Raw genomic sequence first — 22,772 nt, 5'->3', positions numbered from 1 at the left:
GTTGTACTGATGAAAAAAGTTAACCTAACGGTACGGCAGTGTTAAAACGTTACACATTTTCAACGAAGGAGTCATTCGATCGAACGATTCTTTTCTCGAAGTGAGTTCTAAGTAAAGGTCTGTCTGGTTACCCTAAAATTTGTAATAATTTGTACCAATTGTTGCTGGAAGTCATCTGTTAACTCAAAAAAACCAGCAAAAGAGAGCGATTCGAGAGAGACATTTTGACAATTCTTTCACTGAGAGATTGCAAATTCTGGCTGGACAAATTTTTTCTAGCAGCAACTAGCAATTCTTCTTCTTCCTGAAAACAATCAATCATCTGTTTTTAATTTGTTGTTGATTTATCTTTGTGAAAATTAAACACAACTTTATTGTGGAAATAACATAGTCTAATTGTATTGTTTTATGGAGAACAAATTTGTAAAGTGGAAAAATACTTTTTTGTTTCATTTTCTTTTTTATTTTCAATAAAATACAACGTGTTTGCTTCCTTTATTGGCGGACAAATTGTTCTGTTTTGGCAAGCCAGCTGATTGCTTGCTGGTTTTTGCTGGGAAGGTGTCAGCTTACTTTTTACAATTTTCTAGCAAAAGAGAATAAAAACCCCTTACTCTCTGAGAAAGTTCATGCTGGAAAATTCTTGCTGGGAAAGTAACCAGACAGACTTTAAGAATCAAAAGATCGATTTTTGAGTTCTGAGTAAAAATCAAAAGATCGATTTTTGAGTTCTAAGTAAAAATCAAAAGATCGAAAGATCGATTTTTAAGTTTTAACCAAAAATTAAAAGATCGAAAAGTCGGCTTTTGCTTGGTAATACGTATCCCTATTCAGAATGGAGAAGGATTTTCCTTTGTTTCAGTGCTTTGATTTTAAAAAATCGTTTTCGGATAACCCTGTACATTTTATACAATTGCATATCTTCAACCGCAAAAGCAGTTTTTTTTATTTCACAAACACACAATATCAAAGGTTATGTATATTTTTACACTATATATTGCTATTGTATATACGGATTTATGTATGCCATAAATGATTGAATGCAGTGAGTGTGATTGATTTGTGTGAATGAAGAATAACAATTAAAAAAACAAACACATGTATTTATACAAGAATTAATAATAACATTTAGGTTATGTTAAATAAATGAATGAACTATACTACAACAAACCACAAACCAAACACAAATAATAAATTAGTATTGTGGTTTTCAAAATTAAAAACAAAAAATACTATAACATCAACTTTCTTTTAGTTCGAAAAAAAAATTAAAACATTTTTTAAAGAAAATTGTTAATTTTCAAGGAATAAAATTAAACAACTATTATGATGATGATTATTCTAAACTATTTATAAACTGTTATAATTTTAACAAAGCAAACCAAACAAAAAAAAATAACAACAATCCTGTTTATCATTACTGTTATTGACATTTAATTATATTGTATATTATTATGTATTTATGTTAAAAAAAACCTATACAATTTATTTACAAACCTACAGACAACAAATAAAATGTATAAAAAAGACTTACATACATATAAATAATTTACAACAAACATAAGAAAAAGTAACGAAAAAATAGAATTTAAACCAATAAGCCGTTTCTCAACAAACACAACAGCAACAACAACTAACGAAATTTAAAATAATTAAAAGAAAATATTTTAGAAATAAACCCCCCAAATCCCCCAACAATGGCTTCTTAACAATATTTATAATGAAACGAAAAACAAAAAAAAAACTAGACAAAACAAATGCAATAAAAATAGTATATAACTCAACAACAACAATAAAAACTACATACACTCACAAACAAAAAAGGCTCTGTAAATATTTAAACAAAAAGAAAAATGTTATTAATAAAAAAATTAAATAAAAAATGCTGTTTATTATGTTATTACGAAAATTATGTTTTTTTCCCTCTGTCTATCTCTGTCCTTTCTTTCTCACTCTATTTAGGTGACAAAAAGATAATAAAATATGGATATTAAAGGTTTTTGTTTTGTTCTTATTTTTATCAATTGGTTTATTACAAGGCAAAGCTTTCCGCTTAACAATAGGTTTGTCCATTTACTTGATCATGTTTACTAAACGTTGCTGAAACACACTTAATAGCAACTTTTTTATTATACAACTGTCAAAACATTTGTAATAATTATTGCAAATTATCGAGTACACGGACAGGCATATTTTCTAAAGTAATTTTTTTAAAGCAGGTTTTATATTAATTTTGTAAAGATCCAATTTACACTGTGCAACACTGAAAATGCAAACAACTTATCATGGACATTTTCCGAAAGTACATATTAACAGCCTGTTTCACTATGTGGAACGAAAATGAAAACGAAAGAAAAAATACTTAAGTCGTGTATGATTTTCAAATTTTGTAGTTGTTTCGAATCAAAAACAAAGTGCATATTATCATGAAAAGCAAAGTTTAGGTGTTTTTCGTTCGCGTTCATTTTCTTTCGACATCGTGAGCAGGCCCTAAGACTACAAAATTCTAATTGGGTTTTGCGTTGTTAGATCGTGTTTGGATTTTACAGCCTCCTTTTAACTGGGCTAAAACGAACCTTTTTTCCCTTTTTTCCAGAACTGCAAGAATCTACTAATTTTTAATATTTTTTCCGATAACATAAAGGAAAAAATGTTATCGTTTTAAAAACTAGTAGCTTCTTGCATATTCCGAATCCGAGCAATACTTTTCACAAAATACATTTCAAACAATATTCACACTGCCTGTTTTATATCATATTTGGGATTTCAATGCATTATTGATATATTTATCAAATTGTCTTTGAAAAATATGCTAAAACTGATTTATAGAGGCATTTTACAAGAATGGAATGTTCTGAAGACATGTGAATAACATTCAAGCGGCTAATTTTTTCAAAGATAAGTTAACCAATAATGTATGTACAGAGTTTTCAGATATATCATGTATTTTGAGATTTTCGTCATACTCTAATCTACAAGTTTGCTTCAGAGGTTTAAAGAAGATTCGAATTGCTTTCAGAGATATTGCCTCGATTTGCTGTAATAAGTCAATATTTAGCCATGTTTAGACAAAGCCATAAAATCTAAACCCGATCTAACAACACAAAACCCAAAGGTGGTTTTTGTTGACTGGACCTGTACTTTCATAAGATCCGCAGAAGAAGTTGTTTGCACAAAATTACCTTGAAAATGTTGCACAGTGTTATATAACAAAAAAAAAACTTCATAAAGTCCATGGCGGAATAATCCACTCGATTTCAACTGTCAATTCCATTGCTTAAATGTCAAATGAAATCCAATGGATTTCAGACGAGTTTCATTTGACGTATACGCAAAGGAATTGACAGTGTAAATCGAGTGGATTTCGTAAATGTAAACCAAGCATAAGAAGCTGTTCCATCAGTTGCTCAAAACGCCAACATTTGTTCACAATAACGCATTACTGTGAATTTCTTATTTAGGTTTTGTATGTCATTTTTTCACAATAATGAATTTTGACACTTAAGCTGGATACACATTGTCATTTTTGAATGTCGATATTTCGCAATTATCGATAACTGTCAAACCGTCCAGCAACCACAAATCATTTTTCGGTTTGCGTGATGAACATGGTGGAATAAGAAGGTGTTGCATCAAATCATGTCAAACGTCAAATTTGTTCACACTAATGCATTACTGTGAAATGCTTGTTTACATTTTGTATGTGATTTTATTCATGCATTTGCATTTTGACAACTGATAAGAAGATCAGCTGTTTTTGGCGCTACACCTTATTATTCCACCATGCGGGATGAATGACAAAAATGAACGGCCACACTAGCAAGCAACAACGAAGCTGTCATTCAAAACTGACAATGTGTACCCAGCTTTAGAATGATAATCAGCTGTTTTTGGTGTAGTACCTGTATTATTGTGTCATTATAGCTCTGTTCCTTTACGTTCAAGAATCTTCAAGTTTTACCACCATTTATTCGAAAAACGTTCCTTTACTTCAGACACAATACAATTCATATGGGAGCATTTTACAACTTTTACTACTTTTGCCGGTTTTACATTTTCAGAAGTAAAGGAACAGACCATATGTAGTCATTACATGGCACAATAATACCGATACAGCGGCAAAAACAGCTGATTATCAGACTAGTTGTCAAAACTCATTATTGTGAATAACAACACATACAAAATGTAAACAAGCAATTCACAATAATACATTATTTTGGCCAAATTTGACGTATGGTATGATTTGATGTAACACCTTCTTATTCCAACATGAGTCATTACCAAGGCACATTTATATAAAGTAGATGTATGAATTACAACTACCAACAAAACCAGCACTCAGTCTTCGTTCAGAAGTCAATGAAGAAAGTTCTGCTGTCGCTTGTTTCAATAGGTCTGTCTGGTTACCCTAAAATTTGTAACAAATTGTACCAATTGTTGCGATTGAGGTCGATTCGAGAGACACATTTTGAAAGTTCTTTCACTGAGAGATTGCAAATTATTGCTGGACAAATTTCTTCTAGCAGCAACTAGCAATTCTTCTTCTTCCTGAAAACCAATCAATCATCTGTTTTTAATTTGTGGTTGATTTATGTTTGTGAAAATTAAAAAAAAAAAATTATTGTGGAAATATCATAGTCTAATTGTATTGTTTTATGGAGAACAAATTTGTAAAGTGGAAAAATACTTTTTTGTTTCATTTTCTTTTTTATTTTTAATAAAATAGAACGTATTTGCTTCCATTATTGGCGGACAAATTGTTCTGTTTTAGCAAGCCAGCTGATTGCTTGCTGATTTTTGCTGGGAAGGTGTCTGTTTACTTTTTACAATTTCTAGCAAAAGAGAATAAAAACCCCTTACTCTCTGAGAAAGTTCTTGCTGGGAAAGTAACCAGACAGACTTAATGATTTTTAATTTTAGCAATGCATTAACGCACACGCTGTTTGTGGAGAGAACGAGAGAGTCGTATGCGTGAGGCCACAAACAGTGCATTTGTATTAGTTTCCAGTAGCGCGATTCTCTAGGACATATTTGAGTTACCGACAAAAATCGGTAAAATTAAAACGCAAAATTATGAATGAAAAGTTAAAATAAAAGTTGACACCACTCTTGTTATCGTTAGAACCTTACGATTACTTTTTATTCATCGCCAACTTACCGAAAAACATCGGTAATTACCGAAATTATAAGCATTTTAATTTTACCGACAATTGTCGGTATCTCAAAAAACTAGTTAGAGAATCGCACTACAGAGGTGTAAAAGCATTTCTACCAAAAATGGTTTATAGACATAGGTCCACTTTTTGGTATAGCCTCCATTTGGTATAGGTGAATTTTGGTATTGTTTCTATATCTTAGGCTTAAATTGGCATTTATGATTCTCCACCAAAAATTCTGGACATAGGTCCACGTTTTGATATAGCCCTCATAGGACGGTACTTCCCTATTTTCGGTATAAGGTTTGAATTTCACAGAAAACATTATTTAGTCTCTGTTGGAGCTCCATGGTAACGCTAAAACATCTGGATGTGGCGGGAGTCTCCCCAAGTCTGGAAAATGGACAGGGTGGTCCCGTTACTGAAGCCATGCAGGCTGGCATCCTTGCCCGGTGAATCGTTTTTGTCGCCCGTAGCAAAGACCCTTGAGGCTTTAGTGCTCCCCAGTGTCAGAAATAGCTTTCCTGTTGCCGATCATCAGCATGGGTTCCGTAAGCAGCAGAGTACGACAACAGCGCCACACGCCATCTCCACACATATTACTCGTGGACTCAACAAGAGCAAGCCGTGCGATAGAAGAGTAACCCTCCGTTTGAGGACATCGAGCCGGCCAATTTAGAAACGTTGGATAATCAATTGCATGTGGGGACGCCAGTCGTACGTGGAATTCAGGAACAAGAAGTCGAAGCCCCGTAGAGTGAAACAGGGAGTTCCCCAAGGTGGAGAGATATCGCCAGAACTATTTAACCTCTACCTATGCTGTTTTTCGACCCCTCCAGACGGCATTGAAATCTTAACGCATGCGATTGATTGTACGTTCTTGTCGTCAGGATATGTAAATATGGATTTCAGAGGTGAGCACTCAATTGAGTGTCATGGTCGTTGGTATCAGAATTTCGACCACAAAATACTCCAAAATTAAATCTGCGACAAGCTGATGTGTAGAAACAAGGTTTTCAAGTCCCTAGCGGACATCACTTGGGGTGCAGATGAACAAATCTTGTTGACAACATATAACGCAATATTTTTTGCGAAGCCAGTATGATCCTCGAATATAAGTGCAACACTATGGAAAAAATATTCAAACCTGTCAGAATGCCGTCCTAACAACTACTAAAGGGTACCTCCTAATCTAAATGAGTAGACCAAGATTCTTCCAGTATAGCAACACAATGACATGCCTTCGTTTCTGTGCTTGATCGGTTGTTACCGTGAGAGCCATCCTAATCACCATATGGTGGATAGGACTCCCCCACTCAGATATGCCAGGAGGGATTTACTTGATCTAGAGAGAACCCCCAGATCAACAAGCCTACCAAGCATGTTTAAATAACATTCATACAGATGCAGTCGTAAACTAACATTTTGACAGATTGAAGGATTTTCTTGTTGCTGTTGTACTTTTTATGTGACCTGTTAAATGCTCTTGTTAAAATTATCGGTTAGTAGCCCTGCGTTTACAAATGACAGGACAGTTGACTTCTTGTATTGATTTCAAAATCCCATAATTTGCCTGTGTAAGGTAGGCGTCCTGACAACTGCAAAAACATTTATAAAATTATGAATGAAAATCTTCAATTTCCTTTTGTTTTCCGTTCACCTATTTTGTTTTTGTTCAAGTTCTTGTTGCACGGGTGAAGGAGTACATCGTAAGCACGCTTTATCTAGAAAAATACAGCATTCACTTGATGACAAACACTTTATATTTTATTATTTACAAATGACATACTTTTAATAATAAAACTCACAGTTTGTCTACAAAACTGTACATACTCCCGTCCTTAATTGATCCTAATCTTTTAACAGTTAGAGCAGGTCAGTGATTGAACACTTTGTTGTATCACATAAAAGTAGAATTAGACGTGACATAGCCATAGCGCCATAACCATAGAAAACCAAAACCCAATTGGTTTCTTATGGTTATGGCATTATGTTAAGTTACTACTAATTGAATACATTGATTTCCATAGGTTTGGTTTAATCAGCTGATTGATATGGTCTAAAACAGTTGTGGCATTATGGTATTTATGTTTATGTCACGTTATGGCATTATGGTTATGTCACGTCTAATCCAGCTAAACTGCACATACTCCATTTTAATGGAAAAGTTTTCAAGATGTCAAAATGCCTGTTTACGTTTTCATAAAATTAATTCACAGTAACAACGAATTTGACATATTGAGGGCAATAACCTTATCACTAGCAACATGTTTGTTGGCATCTGATTGGTGCAATCAAGTACGGTCTATTTAACAGGTCACATAAAAAGTACAACTTTTACCTTTTCATATAATCAATTCACAATAATAACGATTTTCAACATGATGCATGATGGAGTTCAATCAGGTGGCCGTTTAAAACGAGGTTTGCATTAGAGCTTGCCGGGCTAACCTTCTTTATGAGGATTTATTTGACGTTTGCGCTATGGCCTGTTTTAGGTCTGTCTGGCTATGGGGCTTCTACACCATATGTTTTATACATGTTATGCATATCAACTGTCACTGTTTTTTCGTCCATATGTAATTCCTTGTGCACAGCAAAATTTTATTTTTCAATAGTTTTATATTATTTTCGTTTTTTATATTGCGAACAAACGAAACAGCTGTTTTCCTTTTGCTGTACAGACGAGAATAGAGCGCGTTTTATTCGTAAAAATGCATTTGTATAACCATATCACTTTGATGCATACAATGTATGGCTCTCGCCATGTGTACAAAATTCAGATTTGTAAAAAGTGACAGTAGTTACGCATAAAACATACCGTGTAGAAACCCCATTAAGGAGTTTTTATTCTCTTTTGCAAGATACATGTAAAAAGTAATCAGACACTTTCCCTGCAAAAATCTGCAAGCAATCAGCTGATTTGCCAAAACAGAACAATTTGTCCGGCATTAAAGGAACCAAAGAAAGCATAAAATTTTTGTTTTGTTAAAAACAGAAACACATTATTGATTGTTATAGGGAAGAATAAGAGTTGCAAGAAGAAATTTGTCCAGCACGAATTTGCAAAGTTTCAGTAAAAGAATTGTCAAAATATCTCTCTCGAACCGCTCTCTTTTACTGGGTTTTGTTTTAACAGACGGCTTCCAGCAACAAGTTGTACAAATTGTTACAAATTTTAAGGTAACCAGACAAACCTATTATTTCATACGTTGATTTTTGACATTTCTGCTTTAGTTTTTGCAGATTTTCGTCCCTTCTGGGATGTTTGTGGAACAATTATTATTATTTTTGCTCTTTCCTGTGTTTATCATTAAATGATTACAGTTGAACCTCGATTATCCGTGAATGGATTATCCGGGAACCTCCATTATCCGTGATAGAAAAGAAATGTTGGACTTTTTTCCAATTCTTCTATTTTTCGTTATCAACTTCATTTCCCGGGAGTAAAAACACACTTTCCAATTAATCTGATTAAGCAAAGAAAAGGTAAACAAACGAAAACTTGAAATTCTCCCGTATTACACAATTTGTATATTTATGGCATCACATAAATCATGGGACAGAGTCAATTCAGATGAATCTGATGATGATGATATTATGTATCTTCTAAAATTTGGTTTACCGTAGCAAATTTAATAAAAATTGCAGATCTTCATATTATTGTACAATATTATGTCATTTTTACTTAAAAATATGTTCAAAAACTGAATAAAAGTATTGCCTCCATTATCCGGGAAAATCGATTATCCGTAATGCCTCCGGTCCCGACCATCACGGATAATCGAGGTCCGACTGTACTTCTTGGTAAAAACCTGCCCTTATTTAAAACCCTTTTCAATTCCTTCATAATAGCTTAGCATTTATTCACTTAAATTTAAACTAAATTACTTTTTTTAGCAAACAAACAGACTTTACTATAATTTGTTATATTTCACAATTTCTTTTTTATAAGACACCACACTTTCACAAAAATATTTACTCTACCTAAATATTGTAAATTATTTAAATATTATTATTATTGTAAAGTACATAAATGTATTTTGTTGGTTATGTCAAACTCAAACGTTTTCCATTAATTCCCAATGACAATATTTTTCTTAATAACACTCGATGCACCATAAAGGTTTTCTTTCTCACACGCATTATTTAAAATTTTAATAATTTAAAATTTAATTTTCAATTTAACATGTTCATTTTATTTGTTTTAACAGACCGACTCGTTCAATGAAACGTTAATCTCACACCTGCATTATGTTGAAAGCTTCATATAGCTGGCCGTATGTACTTGGAATGTACTCAGTAGCAACAGTGGAAAAATGAACATTTGGTTATTTATTAACATACATATATAAATACATATTAATTATAATAAAACACACATTTATTAATTTATATTTATTTTAATCTATTTATTTTTTAAGTCCATATCCATATTAAAAAACTGAATTCCTTATAAAATAATATGTGTGTTCGTTTACTCAAAATTTGTGCAAATTGTTACAGGATTTTGTTCGTTTACTCTAGAGTACAATGCAAAAGACCTTCGCCGATTACAAGAAGTTACTGAATTTGTACAAATTGTTAAGTAAACGAACACACCTAATATCTTAATAATTCGGAGTGAAAAACGTTTATTATATGTCTGTTCCAAAACTGCAAGAATATATGCACTATATAAGCCCTGTTCCTTTACGTTCAAGAATCTTCAAGTTTTACAACTTTTTACTCGAAAAGCGTTCCTTTACTTCAGACACAATACAATTCATATGGGAGCAGTTTTCAACTTTTACTACTTTTGCCGGTTTTACCATTTTCAGAAGTAAAGGAACAGACCAATACATATAAACTAATAAGAATTTTACTTCGCGGTCTTCAGCAATAGCTGTGTTCCTTTACTTACCTGAGGTTACCATTTTTAACCTGCAAAGCGTTCCTTAACACCGAAAAGTGGCAAAACTGGAAGCAATTTTTAAGAGAGTGAGAGTGGAGAGAGAGCGAAAATAGCTTTCTCTTCTACCACAGGCTACCAGCAAATTTTCTGCAGGTAAAAAATGGCAGAACTGATTTTTCGACTTTTGTATGACGATTATTTCACAATGAAAAAGAAAATGGACGAAAAACAGAAGAAAAAGTCGAACTATGACAAAACTAAATTAAAAACTGTGAAATAAAAGACGAAAATTATTTTTTTTATGTTTCTTTTTGACATTGCTGCCAGATCTACCATTTTTCCGTTCCTTTACTTTTCTGGTAACAATGTTCATGAGAGAGTAATTTTGAGCAATTTTGACAGTTTTCTCTTTTACCACCCTTATCATTAAAAAAGTAAAGGAATAAAGCTAATATTGTAGCCCAAAAGCAGAAGAATTTACGTGTCAAACTAAAGAACTAGGTAAAACTGAATCTAGCGCATCAAAATCTTAATATATGTGCCAGTTTACATAAATTCTGGAATTATGGTCAGTAGCAGTTAAACTATTAGGATTTGAACCAAATAAACTTTCGCAAAAAATGTTCTAAACTATGTATGTGCTCAGAAATTCTTCAGAAGATTCTGAAACTTTACTTTTTCTGGCTGTTTAGGCTGTATTTCATATCATACTTTCTAAAAAACGTATTTCAAACTATGTTCATATTACGTGTTTATTTTCATATTTTGGATTTCAATCCATTGTTCATTTATTTATTAAATTTCCTTTGAAAAATGTAGAAATAGCGTGATAGAGGCATATTACAAGAAAGGAATGTTCTGAATAGTTTTGTAATACACTCCAGTGGATATTTCTTTCAAAGAAAAGTTAATGAAAAATCCAACAGTTTTGGAGGTATGGTGCGAAATATACGAAATAAATGAAATTGTAGATATGTTATGCATTTTGAGGCAACAATTGCAGTTTTTCGAAATGATTATTTCTCCAAATATTTTCTTCATGCTCTTATCTATAAATTTGCTTCAGAGGTCTTAACTAGATTCGAATTGGTTTCAGAGATATTGCCTCGATTTGCTCTAAAAAGTCAATATTTAGCCATGTTTGGATGAGGCCATAAAATCTAAACCCGATCTAACAACACAAAACCCAAATAGGGGTTTTGTCGATTGAGACTGTGCTTTCATAAATACCGCAATAGCAGTTGTTTGCACAAAATTACCTTGAAAATGTTGCACAGTGTAATTTTTACTATTTTTTCGATATTATAAAGGAAAAATTGGTGTGTTCCAGAACTGCAAGAATCTGTTTACACATGACAGGACAGTTGAGTACATGTATTGATTGTCAGAAACCCAAAACTTGCCTGTGTGACGTAGGCGTCCAGAACACAGCAAAAACAGTTGTAAAATTATGAATGAAAATCGTCGATTTCTTTTTGTTTTCCGTTCATATATTTTGTTTTGTTGCATCCCAGTACTGTTGTCTTTTTTGTTATTTGAAATAGTTTTGTTTTCATTTGTTCAAAAATATCCATGCTTTCTGTCTACGAAAATTACCAGACAATGCCGAGGCGACTATTGCTCTGTTCCAGAACCTGCACGAAGCTACTATTTTTACTACGATAACATTTTTTCCTTTATGTTATCGGAAAAAATAGTAAAAATTAGTAGATTCTTGCAGTACTGGAACAGACCATATGTTTGTATGTACATGGTACAAATACACAGGTAGCCGCATCGGCAATTGTTGGCAACATAAGATGTCAAAATTTTACATCAATTCAATGCAATTGACACATTATGTTACCATCAGCTGGCATGATAATGCTACCTGTATTATTGTACCATGTGTATGTATTAGTAAATCAGAGTTGGATTTGCACACAGTCTGTCTTGTGTAAACGCCAAGTAAAGATTAGTAGTTTCTTGCAAGGTACATTTACTCTTGTGCCAGACACTGAAAATAACACATGAAAATATTTTAGCTTTTAGGAGAGAGCGGCGGTGAAGGAGCTCCCTTTCTCCCTTCTTACCCATAAGCTCCAAACATTTTCTTGAACATTTTCATAGTCTGGCACAAGACTTATATAAGGTAGAAGTGCCAATCGGCTGTATTTTTACTTTTTTTTTGTAAATTTGGTTTTCAGAATGTAATAGGGTCTACTCATGAAATTTGAAACTTCGAAATTTGCTACCATAAAATACTTCTTTTCATCGTAAATGCTTTATATTTAAATTTTGCTTCAAATTTGTTCTATTTTAGAGGATTTTCAAACTGTATTTATGTTTTTCCTGAGAAAATTTTTAGAACGACCCATGGTACATATGTATATATAGAAAGGTATAACAGAGCTTACATCTGAGTGTGACCGTCTTTGAAGTTTTTATTTTGTGTGTATGTGTTTGTTTTGAAAACTATTAAAAATGTTTTCAAAATAAATTACAGAGCTGTTGTAGAATATATTTATCAAACTTAATTTGAAAATAAGTTTTTGACCGTGTTTCGATGTATATGTGAATACAAATAGTTACATATGTTCCATTCATTTTTGCGGTATGTTAACGAATTGGATAAAATGACAAAAAATAGGTCTTTGCGATAAGGTCATGTTTATATTATAGCCTTTTGCAGGGTTAACCTTCTTTATGAGGATTTATTTGAAATATAAGCAATGGAATTGACATTTGAAACCCAGTGGGTTTGTTAAATCTGGTTATATATAAACGTACTATAACCCAAAAGTTTGTACAAATTTGTAAAAACTTTTACAAAATGCTGTTCGATAACAAACTTGTAAAGTTAAAGAGAGCTAATTTGGAGACAATAGTGAGAGAATTTTGGAGAGCTTTGGAGAGTTTTGTTTACAAGTTTTTGCAAGGAAAATTTTTCTTGTAAGAACTTGCAAGTTTGATCAGCTGATTTAAATTCGAATGTTTTGTGGCGGACTTCTTGGCAAAAACATAAACAAACGCTTGGTTATTAAAATAAATAGAAATAAAAAAAGGAAAAATTATTAAATAAATTATGGAAAACGATAATGTAAATAAACTAACTTTTTTTGTAGTTTGTGGTGACTACTTTTTTATTTTATTATTTATTTATTTAATCTTTTCCGCCTACATCTTCTTCTTCCAATCACCTGACTTCTTGCAAGTTTTTACAAATTGCTGTTCGATAACAATCTGCAAATTTTTAGCTTCGAGAGAGTAAAATTGGTGGAGAGACGTTACTGAGGCATACGTGTAGGGTTGAATTTCTATCGTTTTTTCGAACCTGTTCCACCTTCCTTATTGTACCATGGAACGGCCCCATTATTCAATATCTTCTTGGGATTAAATTTTCTATAACAATAATGTTGTTTTTGTAAATGTATACCTTATATAAATATGCCTTGGTTTCTTGCAGGTTTTCGAACAAACATAATGGGTCTGTTCAATAACTTCGCATGTAAAAAGTATTTGCAAGTACTTCTCAGTTCTCTTTTACTAAACAAGTTTGTTATCGGACAGCTTTTAGTAAAAGTTGGTACAAATTTGTACTAATTTTTGGGTTATCGAACAGACCTAATATTTCATATTTATGTTCTTCTTCTTAACCAGTGGTCTATTCCTTTACTTTTAAAAATGGTAACAGTGGAAGAAAACGGTAAAAGTGGCGAACAGCTCTCTAAATTGTATGCTTTTTAAAGTAAGGGAACACTTTGCAGGTTAAAAATGGTAAGAAATGGTAACCTCAGGCACATAAATGAACAGAACAAAGGCGTTTACACAGGACAGTTTATCTTAGAATACAACTCTTATTTACTAACAAATACATACATTTGTCGGCTGTCTTCCAGCTTCCAAATTTTTGACATTTTTGTGAAAAAGTGGTGAGATGATAATTAAAATGTGCTGAAAACAAAAGAATATGTACAAAAACAAAATATGTGAACAGAAAACAAAAGTAATCGATGATTTTAATTCATAATTTTACAACTGTTTTTGCAGTTGTCTGGACGCAAGTTTTGGGTTTTTGAAATCATTACATGAACTCAACTGTCCTGTCATGTGTAAACGCAGGGTATATCTAGCGGCAAGGACAGTGGTCAAAAGCATGATGCAATTAATAAGGTAAACCAGAAACTACAACAACAAGACTATTTTGATTGAAAGTCCTGCAGACTCTCAAAGTTGTTGTTTACGTTTTTATACGAATTATTCACAATAACAATTATTGAAGTGAAATCAGCTGGTCTTACTGTTCCGGTCACGTAATGAACGCAGCAACAACTCTATTTGGCCCGAAAATTCTTCAAGCTGTCAAAATGTTTGTTTGCGTTTCCATACAATTTGTTCACAATACCAAACAATTTGACCGTTTTACGCCATGTTATAAATTCATCATGGTTCCACTTTATATATTGCACCATGGTTCTTACTTACACCCTGTTTGCACTTAACCGGATTTAATAAACCCACTGGGTTTCAAATATCAATGCCATAGCGCAAACGTCAAATATCCTCATAAATAAGGTTAACCCATACAACATAAAGCGGGGTACACACGATCAGTTTTGACTGTCAATTTTTCGGAATTATCGATAACTGTCCACCCATCTAGCAACCACAAAGTATTTTGTGGTTGCCTAATGACTGACAAAAGTGAACGTCCACACTGGCAAGCAACCGATTATTTGAGCAAAACTGACAGTCAAAACTGATCGTGTGTACCCCGCTTAAAGATCATGGGGCAATACCATGGTGGAATAATAAGGTGTCACGCCAAAAACAGCTGATTATTGTGAATAAAATCACATACAAAATGTAAACAAGCAATTCACAGTAATGCATTATTGTGAGCAAATTTGACGTTTGACATTATTTGATGTAACACTTTCTTATTCCACGCCTCACCTCAAAGCGCAAAAGTGAACTTGTACTGTTTTCAATATCACAGACCACAACAAAGCCTGGCTTCAGGCGACAATGTTAAAATTTGTTCAACTTTAGAATTCTTCGCCTGGCTTTATATTTGACATTTCGTTCCGACATTCAATTTAACGTAAACACGTGTTCAATCTGAAAAACAGAATTTGGCTATAATGTTCATGCTCAGAATTAACTTGCTCCATTCCAGAACCTGCAAGAAGCTACTACTTTTTACTACGATAACATTTTTTCCTTTATGTTATCGAAAAAATAGTAAAAATTAGTAGATTCTTACTTCAACAAGAATGTCATGCTTCTTATGACTTTCACACTTGGACAGAACTTAAGGCGGAGATACTTAAATTCGCATTTAAATTTGACAATATTTTAACAACAATACGTCATTTGTGTTGTCAACTCCATTGAGTATCTGTCAAATAAGTTGCGTATTTTCCCCAAATACTCATTTTACGTGGGTGCCAATGTAAATTAGATTTAATAGTACGTTTATATATAACTGGATATAACAAATTCAAATACGTCAAATAAATGGCCTGTTCCCGTACTCTATAAAGTGGTAAAAGTCGTAAAAGTTGTAAAAGTCGTAAACGATTTTCATATAAATTTTGTGTACGGGAACACAAAATGTGTAAAAGTGGTAAAAATTTTAAAAACTTTTTAGTTCTGGAACAGAGCTAAATCCTCATAAAAAATATTAACCTGACAAAATAAACATGGCGTTCCTGTTTAAGTCGTTACTGGTAAGAGGTTGTTTACACGATCTATCAATGTCATATGTACTGAAATTTTCCATCTTATACAGCCGCCAATGTGTGCAATAGTCCCGGTCCACACAAAAGCGATTTCAATGAAATAATTTCATGAAAATAGGCGTTCTTAGATCGAGTTCCATACTAAAGTAATTTTACGAAATTTCTGTATTGGGAAACTCGACCGGAAATTTTCCATCGTTATCTAGGCGTTTACACCAGACAATTTGTCTTGAAATACAACTCTGATTTACTAACTCATACATACATTTGTCGGCTGTCTCCCAGCTGTCCATCATTTTTTTCACAGACAGTAGGGTTAAAGAAATCGATTTTAATTCATAATTTTACCACTGTTTTTGCAGTTGTCTGGACGCCACACAGGCAAGTTTTGGGTTTTTGACAATCATGCATGTACTCAACGCAGGGTATACAGTCGCTAATGTGTGCAATATTGGGGATTTTCCTTGCGCCTAAACACCAAACTTTTATAAAGGGAAAATCTGTCAAATGAAAAAATTTATAAAGGCGGCCATCAGACCATCTGCTTTTTCATATGTATGTTGTCACTTAGGGTATACTAATATACAGAATAGCTGATGTCATACATGTGAAAAAGCAGATGGTCTGATGGCGGCCAAAGGAAACATTTTTCAATTAATTGTCTTTCGAGTTGAGCTGTAAGGCCTTTAGAGATACATTGAAAAATTAGGAGTCTACCGAAGTCCCACGCATCCAACCATTACACTACGTTTCACGGGTGGTAAAGCCGATCTTCAGGTGTATTAGGATGTTGTTTTTGTGGCAGACGAAGGCAAAGATTGGAAACTAGTACATATATCGCACTTCATTAGATAAATGTATATGCGAAAAATTTTGTCAGTTAATTGAAACTCCAAACTTTTCCTATAGTCCTGCTTGGTAATCCCATTTTTCAATGTTTACAAATACTATGGTAAGTTTTATTCCTACATCATTAGTAATTGCTCTTCTATATCAGAAGATTTTTATTTTTGATTTGATCATCAATTATTGTCTACTAAAGTTTTGACAAGTTGATGGTGGCTTAGAACGCTTAGACGCCGGCAACCTTGACACTCAGTTGTCGGAGACCCAGGTTCGAATCCCAGCCTGGCTCATGCTGAAATTATTTTTTATTTTTGCCTTATTAAGGCGAAGGCCATCATTTCAATGTAGCTACTGTAAACTACCTCTAATAGCATGTTCCCACGAGCGTTTGAATTACGTTGTTCGTACACTAATTAACCCGTTTCCTCGACACCATTCGTAGTAAGATGCTTTATTCTTTCTCAATTCTTGTTTCCTTTTTTAGGAAATTTAAGCAAAAGCGCACATAATATACAGTAAATTAAACAGAACGGACAATAATCTTTCTTTCAAATCTATGTTTTACATGTTTTAATACACTTTTCATTGATAATTTCCATTAATTGTAAAAAATTTGGTATTTTCAATGCATTTTTTATTTGTTTCTGTTTTAAAAATTGAGGAGAGAGACATGTAAAAACAACATTTGTGTATACAGACTTTCAGTTATTGCGATTTTAAACTAATGGACAAGAAATGTGTGTGGGATTAAGTATGAAACACTACCTTCTTCCATTTTCATCTATATAAAAGGTTTAGTTTATTACTTCTCATTCATCTTTCTCTTTTTTTCTGAAAATATTTGTGTTTTCAATAAATTTTTTAATTTTTGAATTTAGACATGTCATAAGTTTTTTTATAAATTCTCTCATTTGTTAGGGATGAGACATATTTATTCGTCGTTCATAGAAAAAATCGTCGTTCGCTCGCAGAGTTTTGTATGGGGCAATAAGTAATTTATTCGTAGTTAGTCGAAGGTCATACTAAGGGGTAGTTTACACTATATGTAAATGTCATATGACATGAAATTTTCCATCGTTAAATATTCACTAATATGTGGAATATTGGAGATTTTCCTTACGCCATTTATTCTGTGCATCCACCTAAACAAAAATATAATAAAATTACGTCTCCACATTGCCTCCGTGGGTAGATATGGAATGTTTTTATTTCGTATCATATGACATTGATAGATAGTGTAAACTACCTCTAAAGTGGTTTTCGTGAAACTTTTAGGTATTCATAGATCGAGTTCCCCACTACAGCAACTTTATGATATCACTCTACTGTGAAACTCGACCTAGGAACCCTTGTTTTCATGAAATTGTTTCAATGGAACTCTCTAGTGTGACCTTCGACTTACGGGTCGAAAAACGACTAGAGAACGAACGACGCACCGTGGAAACGGCACGTAAATGAATAAAGAAGTATTAGTTCTGTCTGATTACTCAAAAGTTTGCAACAATTTATACAAATTGTTACAGAAAGTTGTCTATTAGCTCAGTTGTTCGCTGTCTGTTCTTCATTGGTAACATACAAGTTTTTGGTGGAAAAATTTCTTCTATCTCTTATAGTTTCTGAGATATTCAGATGCCAGTATGTTCCATATCCGCTTTGTGACCCAAAAATCTTGTCGTTTTGTTCCATATCCATAAAGCCTGGCGTATGGAACAAAACAACTTTGAACTTTTTAGTTCCATATCCATGTCGTTTGGCGTATGGAATAAAAAGGGACAAAAACGAATTGTTCCGCATGATGGCGTTTGGAACAAAAAATTGCCCATTTTTGCCAAGTTACGAATAATGTGGCGTATGGAACAAATTGCTTTAAAGGACATGGTTTAAAAACTGAAGAATAATAGTTTCTAAATCCAAATATTTTTGAATATTGTATTGTTATATGAAAACGAAAATTTATCAATCGTTTAAACAAAAAATCCCTAGTTTAAAGACAAAATTTTGATGCAAGTCCACAAAAATATACGCAAAAACGTCCATTCGACTTGAAGTTAGTGTGGACACCGACTACAAAAATGGTATTATAAGAAAATCGGTTTTAAATGTTTCATGTTACCTTAGAAATGCAATATATCAATCCGTTTGTCCGATCGAAATTTTTACCACAAAAAAGTAGTGATAAGTGGAGGCAATCCCTTAAATAAATATTAAGAAAACCTAAAATTATGGTCCTAATTGTATTTATATGAGAAAAATAAATGTTTAATTTAAAGTCCTAATTTTTAAACTCCACAGTAGCACTTCATATAAGGGAGGTGGAACACGATTGATAAAAAGTGTTTTGGTTGAAATGTGACAAAACGTGTTCCAAACTGCCACAAACTGCCAAAAGCCGGTAGGAAACTCATACAAAATACCAGTTCTTTACAATTCTTGTGCGATGTTTTCGTATATTTATGTGAAATTAATCATCTTAGATCTCGTTTACACTGGCGTTTATCGTAATAATGACTCAATCCTGATTTATCATGATAATAAACTCCAATATAAACATAACTTGAACGCTCCTTTATTGTTTTATTCTTTAAACAGCAACAATCAATTGGAAAATATTCTACAGAGCTTTTAAAAAAGCTGAATATTAAATATTTGCATATTTGAAACAATAAGCATTGAACACTAGAATTTTGAATACAAAAGCATAAGAAATTAAAACAATAACTAAAAGATCCAAAATCAATAAAAGTATATGTATATAAACGTAAAAACATTTTAACTGAAACTGAAAATACTCAAAATAGTCCCTTAAAATAGATTCAATCTTTATACTACAACAACAACATAAACATTTGGTATGGAAGAAAAGTCATATTAAATGACAATATAAAAACGAAACTATTAAACACAATGCCAACAACTGTAGACATTATTCAATACAAAATTGGGAAATGGGATCAATATAGGCTTTATTTCAAAATCCCCACTAGAGTGTTTTCATCAAACAAGTGACATGAAATTAATGCTTGGTATGCATTTACGAAATCCACTCGATTTCAACTGTCAAATCCATAGGTTAAACGTCAAATGAAATCCAGATGAGATTTCATTTGACGTTTGAGCTATGGAATTCACAGTTGAAATCGAGTGGATTTCGTAAATGTAAACTTAGCATTACAGCCAGTTTCTGTATGTCGAAAGAAGAACGTTTGCGAATGAAAAACGCCCGAACTTTAGTTTTCGAAATAGTTTTACCTTTGCTTTTGCTTCAAAACAAAGAACAAATTTGAAAAACACACAAGAGTTTGGACGTGTTTCTTTCGCACACATTCTTCTTTCGACATACAGAAACAGGCTGTAAGCGTTGAACTCGATCTAATAGTAAGTTCACATTTCCGAAATCCACTCGATTTCAACTGTCAATCACATTGCTTAAGTCCCGGTCCATACTAAGAGTAATTTCACTGAAATTTTGACATGAAAGTCAAAGAAAATATAAAATAAAACGGTTTGATTGTTTCATACGAATATTGCAACAAAGCAAAATTGCAGAATTTGTGATAGCGTGTACACTAGTTTCTTGAAATAGTGTGATTTTCCCAAAAATCAATTTAAATTTCATTGAAATTACTCTGGTGTGGACTAGGACTAAACGTCAAATTTAATCTAATGGATTTCAGATGAGTTTTCAATTGATGTATACGCAAAAGAATTGACAGTTGAAATTCACTCGATTTCGTAAATGTAGACGTAGTATAAGGACAAATAATTAGATTACATTTGTTTTATGAAATCACTCTTCACCTTATTCAGGTGTAATTCGAAATATTCCAGTTGTAGTTCGTAACAATCATCATTTGTAATTCGAAGCAATACAGTTGTTATTCGAGAATTCCATTCCATTCGAATTATTCCTTTTGAAATTTGTATTATTTCATTTGTAATTCGAATTATTTCATTTGAAAATCGAATTATTCTATTTGTAATTCGAATTACTTCATTTGTAATTCGAAATATTCTATTTGTAATTCGATTTATTCTATTTTTAATTTGAATTATTTCATTTGTTATTCGAATTATTCCATTTAAAATTCGTATTATTCCATTTGTAATTCGAATTATTCCATTTGAAAATCGAAACAAAAAATTAAAAAAATTGTTGGTTGCTTTGGTTTTATATTTAGTTTTTCGAATTACAAGTGAAACCTTTCGAATTAGAAATGGAATAGTTCGAATTACAAATTAAATATTTCTAATTATAAATAGAACAATTCGAATGACAAATTAAATAATTCTTGCTTCCTAATACCCCGTTTATATATAACCGGATTTAACAAACCGACTGGGTTTTAAATGTCAATTCCATTGCTTATATTTCAAACAAATCCTCATAAAGAAGGTTAACCCTGCAAAGAACTCTAATATAAACAGCATATAAATCAGGCAACCAACAACGCACATCGCTATAGTATGTATAAATAAATACAATATTAAAACGCATTTTACATCTAACATGTTTTATAAAACATGAATCATTTAAGTTGTCAATTCCATACAATATCTGTCAAATAAATCGCGTAAACTCCCAAAAACACCTGTTTACTACAAAAGTAAAGGAAAGGAAAAATGGTAGATCTGGTAATAATGTCAAAAACAAACAAAAAATTTCAATTTTCTTTTTTTATTTCATTGTATTTTGTTTTGTTTGTTAAACGTCAAATGAAATCCAATGGATTTCGGATGAGTTTTCATTTGACGTAGACGCAAAGGAATTGACAGTTGAAATCGAGTGGATTTCGTAAATGTAAACCAAGCACAACAACAAAACAGCTGATCGTGATTTGAGCTGTCAAAACAGACTATTGTGAATTGAATCACAGTACAAAAAGTAAACAAAGATTTAAAACATTTTGACGTTTATTGAAGAGCGATCAGCTGCAATAACCTTTATGGGTATTTACACGATATGTTTTTTACATATGGGTTGTCACTTTGCATATACATTTTGTATTTAAAAAGTGACAACCCATATGTAAAAAACATATCGTGTAAAGCACCCATTAATTGGGTCATAGTGTCAATCGCGTTGAACCAATAGTTGTGTCTTTTTACTTTTTCAGTAATAATTATTCAGTAACTTCTTTTCAGAGAGTAAAAGGGATTTTACTCTTTGATACGAAAATAGAGAAAAAAGTAAAAAGTCAGCATTTAGTAAACTTTAGCAAGATAACAGTTGATAACCAAAACAAAAACATTGGCGCCAATGCATGAAAGAAAAACTAACTCCAAAACAATGAAAAAGTTCTTCAATTTTAAGCAAAATAAATGAAAAATAATTAATATATTAATAAAACAATCAATAAATATAGCTGAATCGTAATATTTATAGTATTTTTCCACAAAAATAAGATAAATATTGAGCAGCTGACCATTAGCAGATGATTAAAAAACAGCTGATCGAACTTCCTAAATGTTGCTGGGAAAAATTCTTTCAGCAACTTCTCAGCAAACAACTGTCAAAATTGTTCTCTCACTTCGCTCTCTTTTACTGAACTTTTGTGTAAAAAGACAGCATTTAGTAACATTTCGTAATAAATATTACAAATTATCACGTAAAAAGACACACCTAATATTCACATGAACATAGCTCTGTTCCTTTACGTGCAATAATCTTTAATTTTTACCACTTATCACTAGAAAAGTGTTCTTTACTTGATGTAAGCATGCGATTGAAATGAGAACAGTTCACAACTTTTACTACTGGTCCCACTTTTACCATTTTTAAAAGTAATGGACAGGACCAAATTTGATGCCAAGTTTTTTCATGAAGTTTTCCTGCGGTTGTTGTAACTCAACGCTCAACGGACCAATTGTGCCTGGTCGCTAATTCAAAGCAAACCGGACTTTAATTGAATGAATATAGGCGGTCTGTTTGTCTGACTTTTGTGAATGAATGGAATCCCCGAAAAACTTGAGCAGTCTCCGCATGTCAAGCAATGATGATACAGTTCTTCCAGCAAAAACAGCTGATCATGATTTTTGCTTTAAATGTCAAAATTTTGTTTACATTTTTACTGTGATGTATTTTGACAACTCAAATAACGATAAACTGTAGTTTGTCCCAATTTACATTACTAGGCGTTTAAACCAGACCGTTTG

At 32.4% G+C, this 22,772-nt stretch overlaps 1 protein-coding gene across 2 annotated transcripts in view; it reads left to right on the top strand.

Moving 5' to 3' along the window:
• The window catches only part of SK (small conductance calcium-activated potassium channel), an 877,735-nt gene extending 868,186 nt beyond the window's left edge, over positions 1–9,549 (top strand). For both annotated transcript variants that reach the window (XM_073973813.1, XM_073973828.1), the window contains one exon: positions 9,371–9,549. In XM_073973813.1, coding sequence (XP_073829914.1) covers positions 9,371–9,395 — 25 coding nt within the window. In that variant the 3' untranslated portion in view covers positions 9,396–9,549. The remainder of the gene's footprint in view (positions 1–9,370) is intronic.
• Positions 9,550–22,772: the final 13,223 nt, after the last annotated feature.

This window comes from Musca autumnalis, unplaced genomic scaffold (assembly GCF_047663935.1).
Source record: "Musca autumnalis isolate F117 unplaced genomic scaffold, ASM4766393v1 scaffold_3, whole genome shotgun sequence".
Taxonomy (NCBI): Eukaryota; Metazoa; Arthropoda; class Insecta; order Diptera; family Muscidae; genus Musca; species Musca autumnalis.
This window is presented reverse-complemented; position numbering and strand designations above follow the sequence as displayed.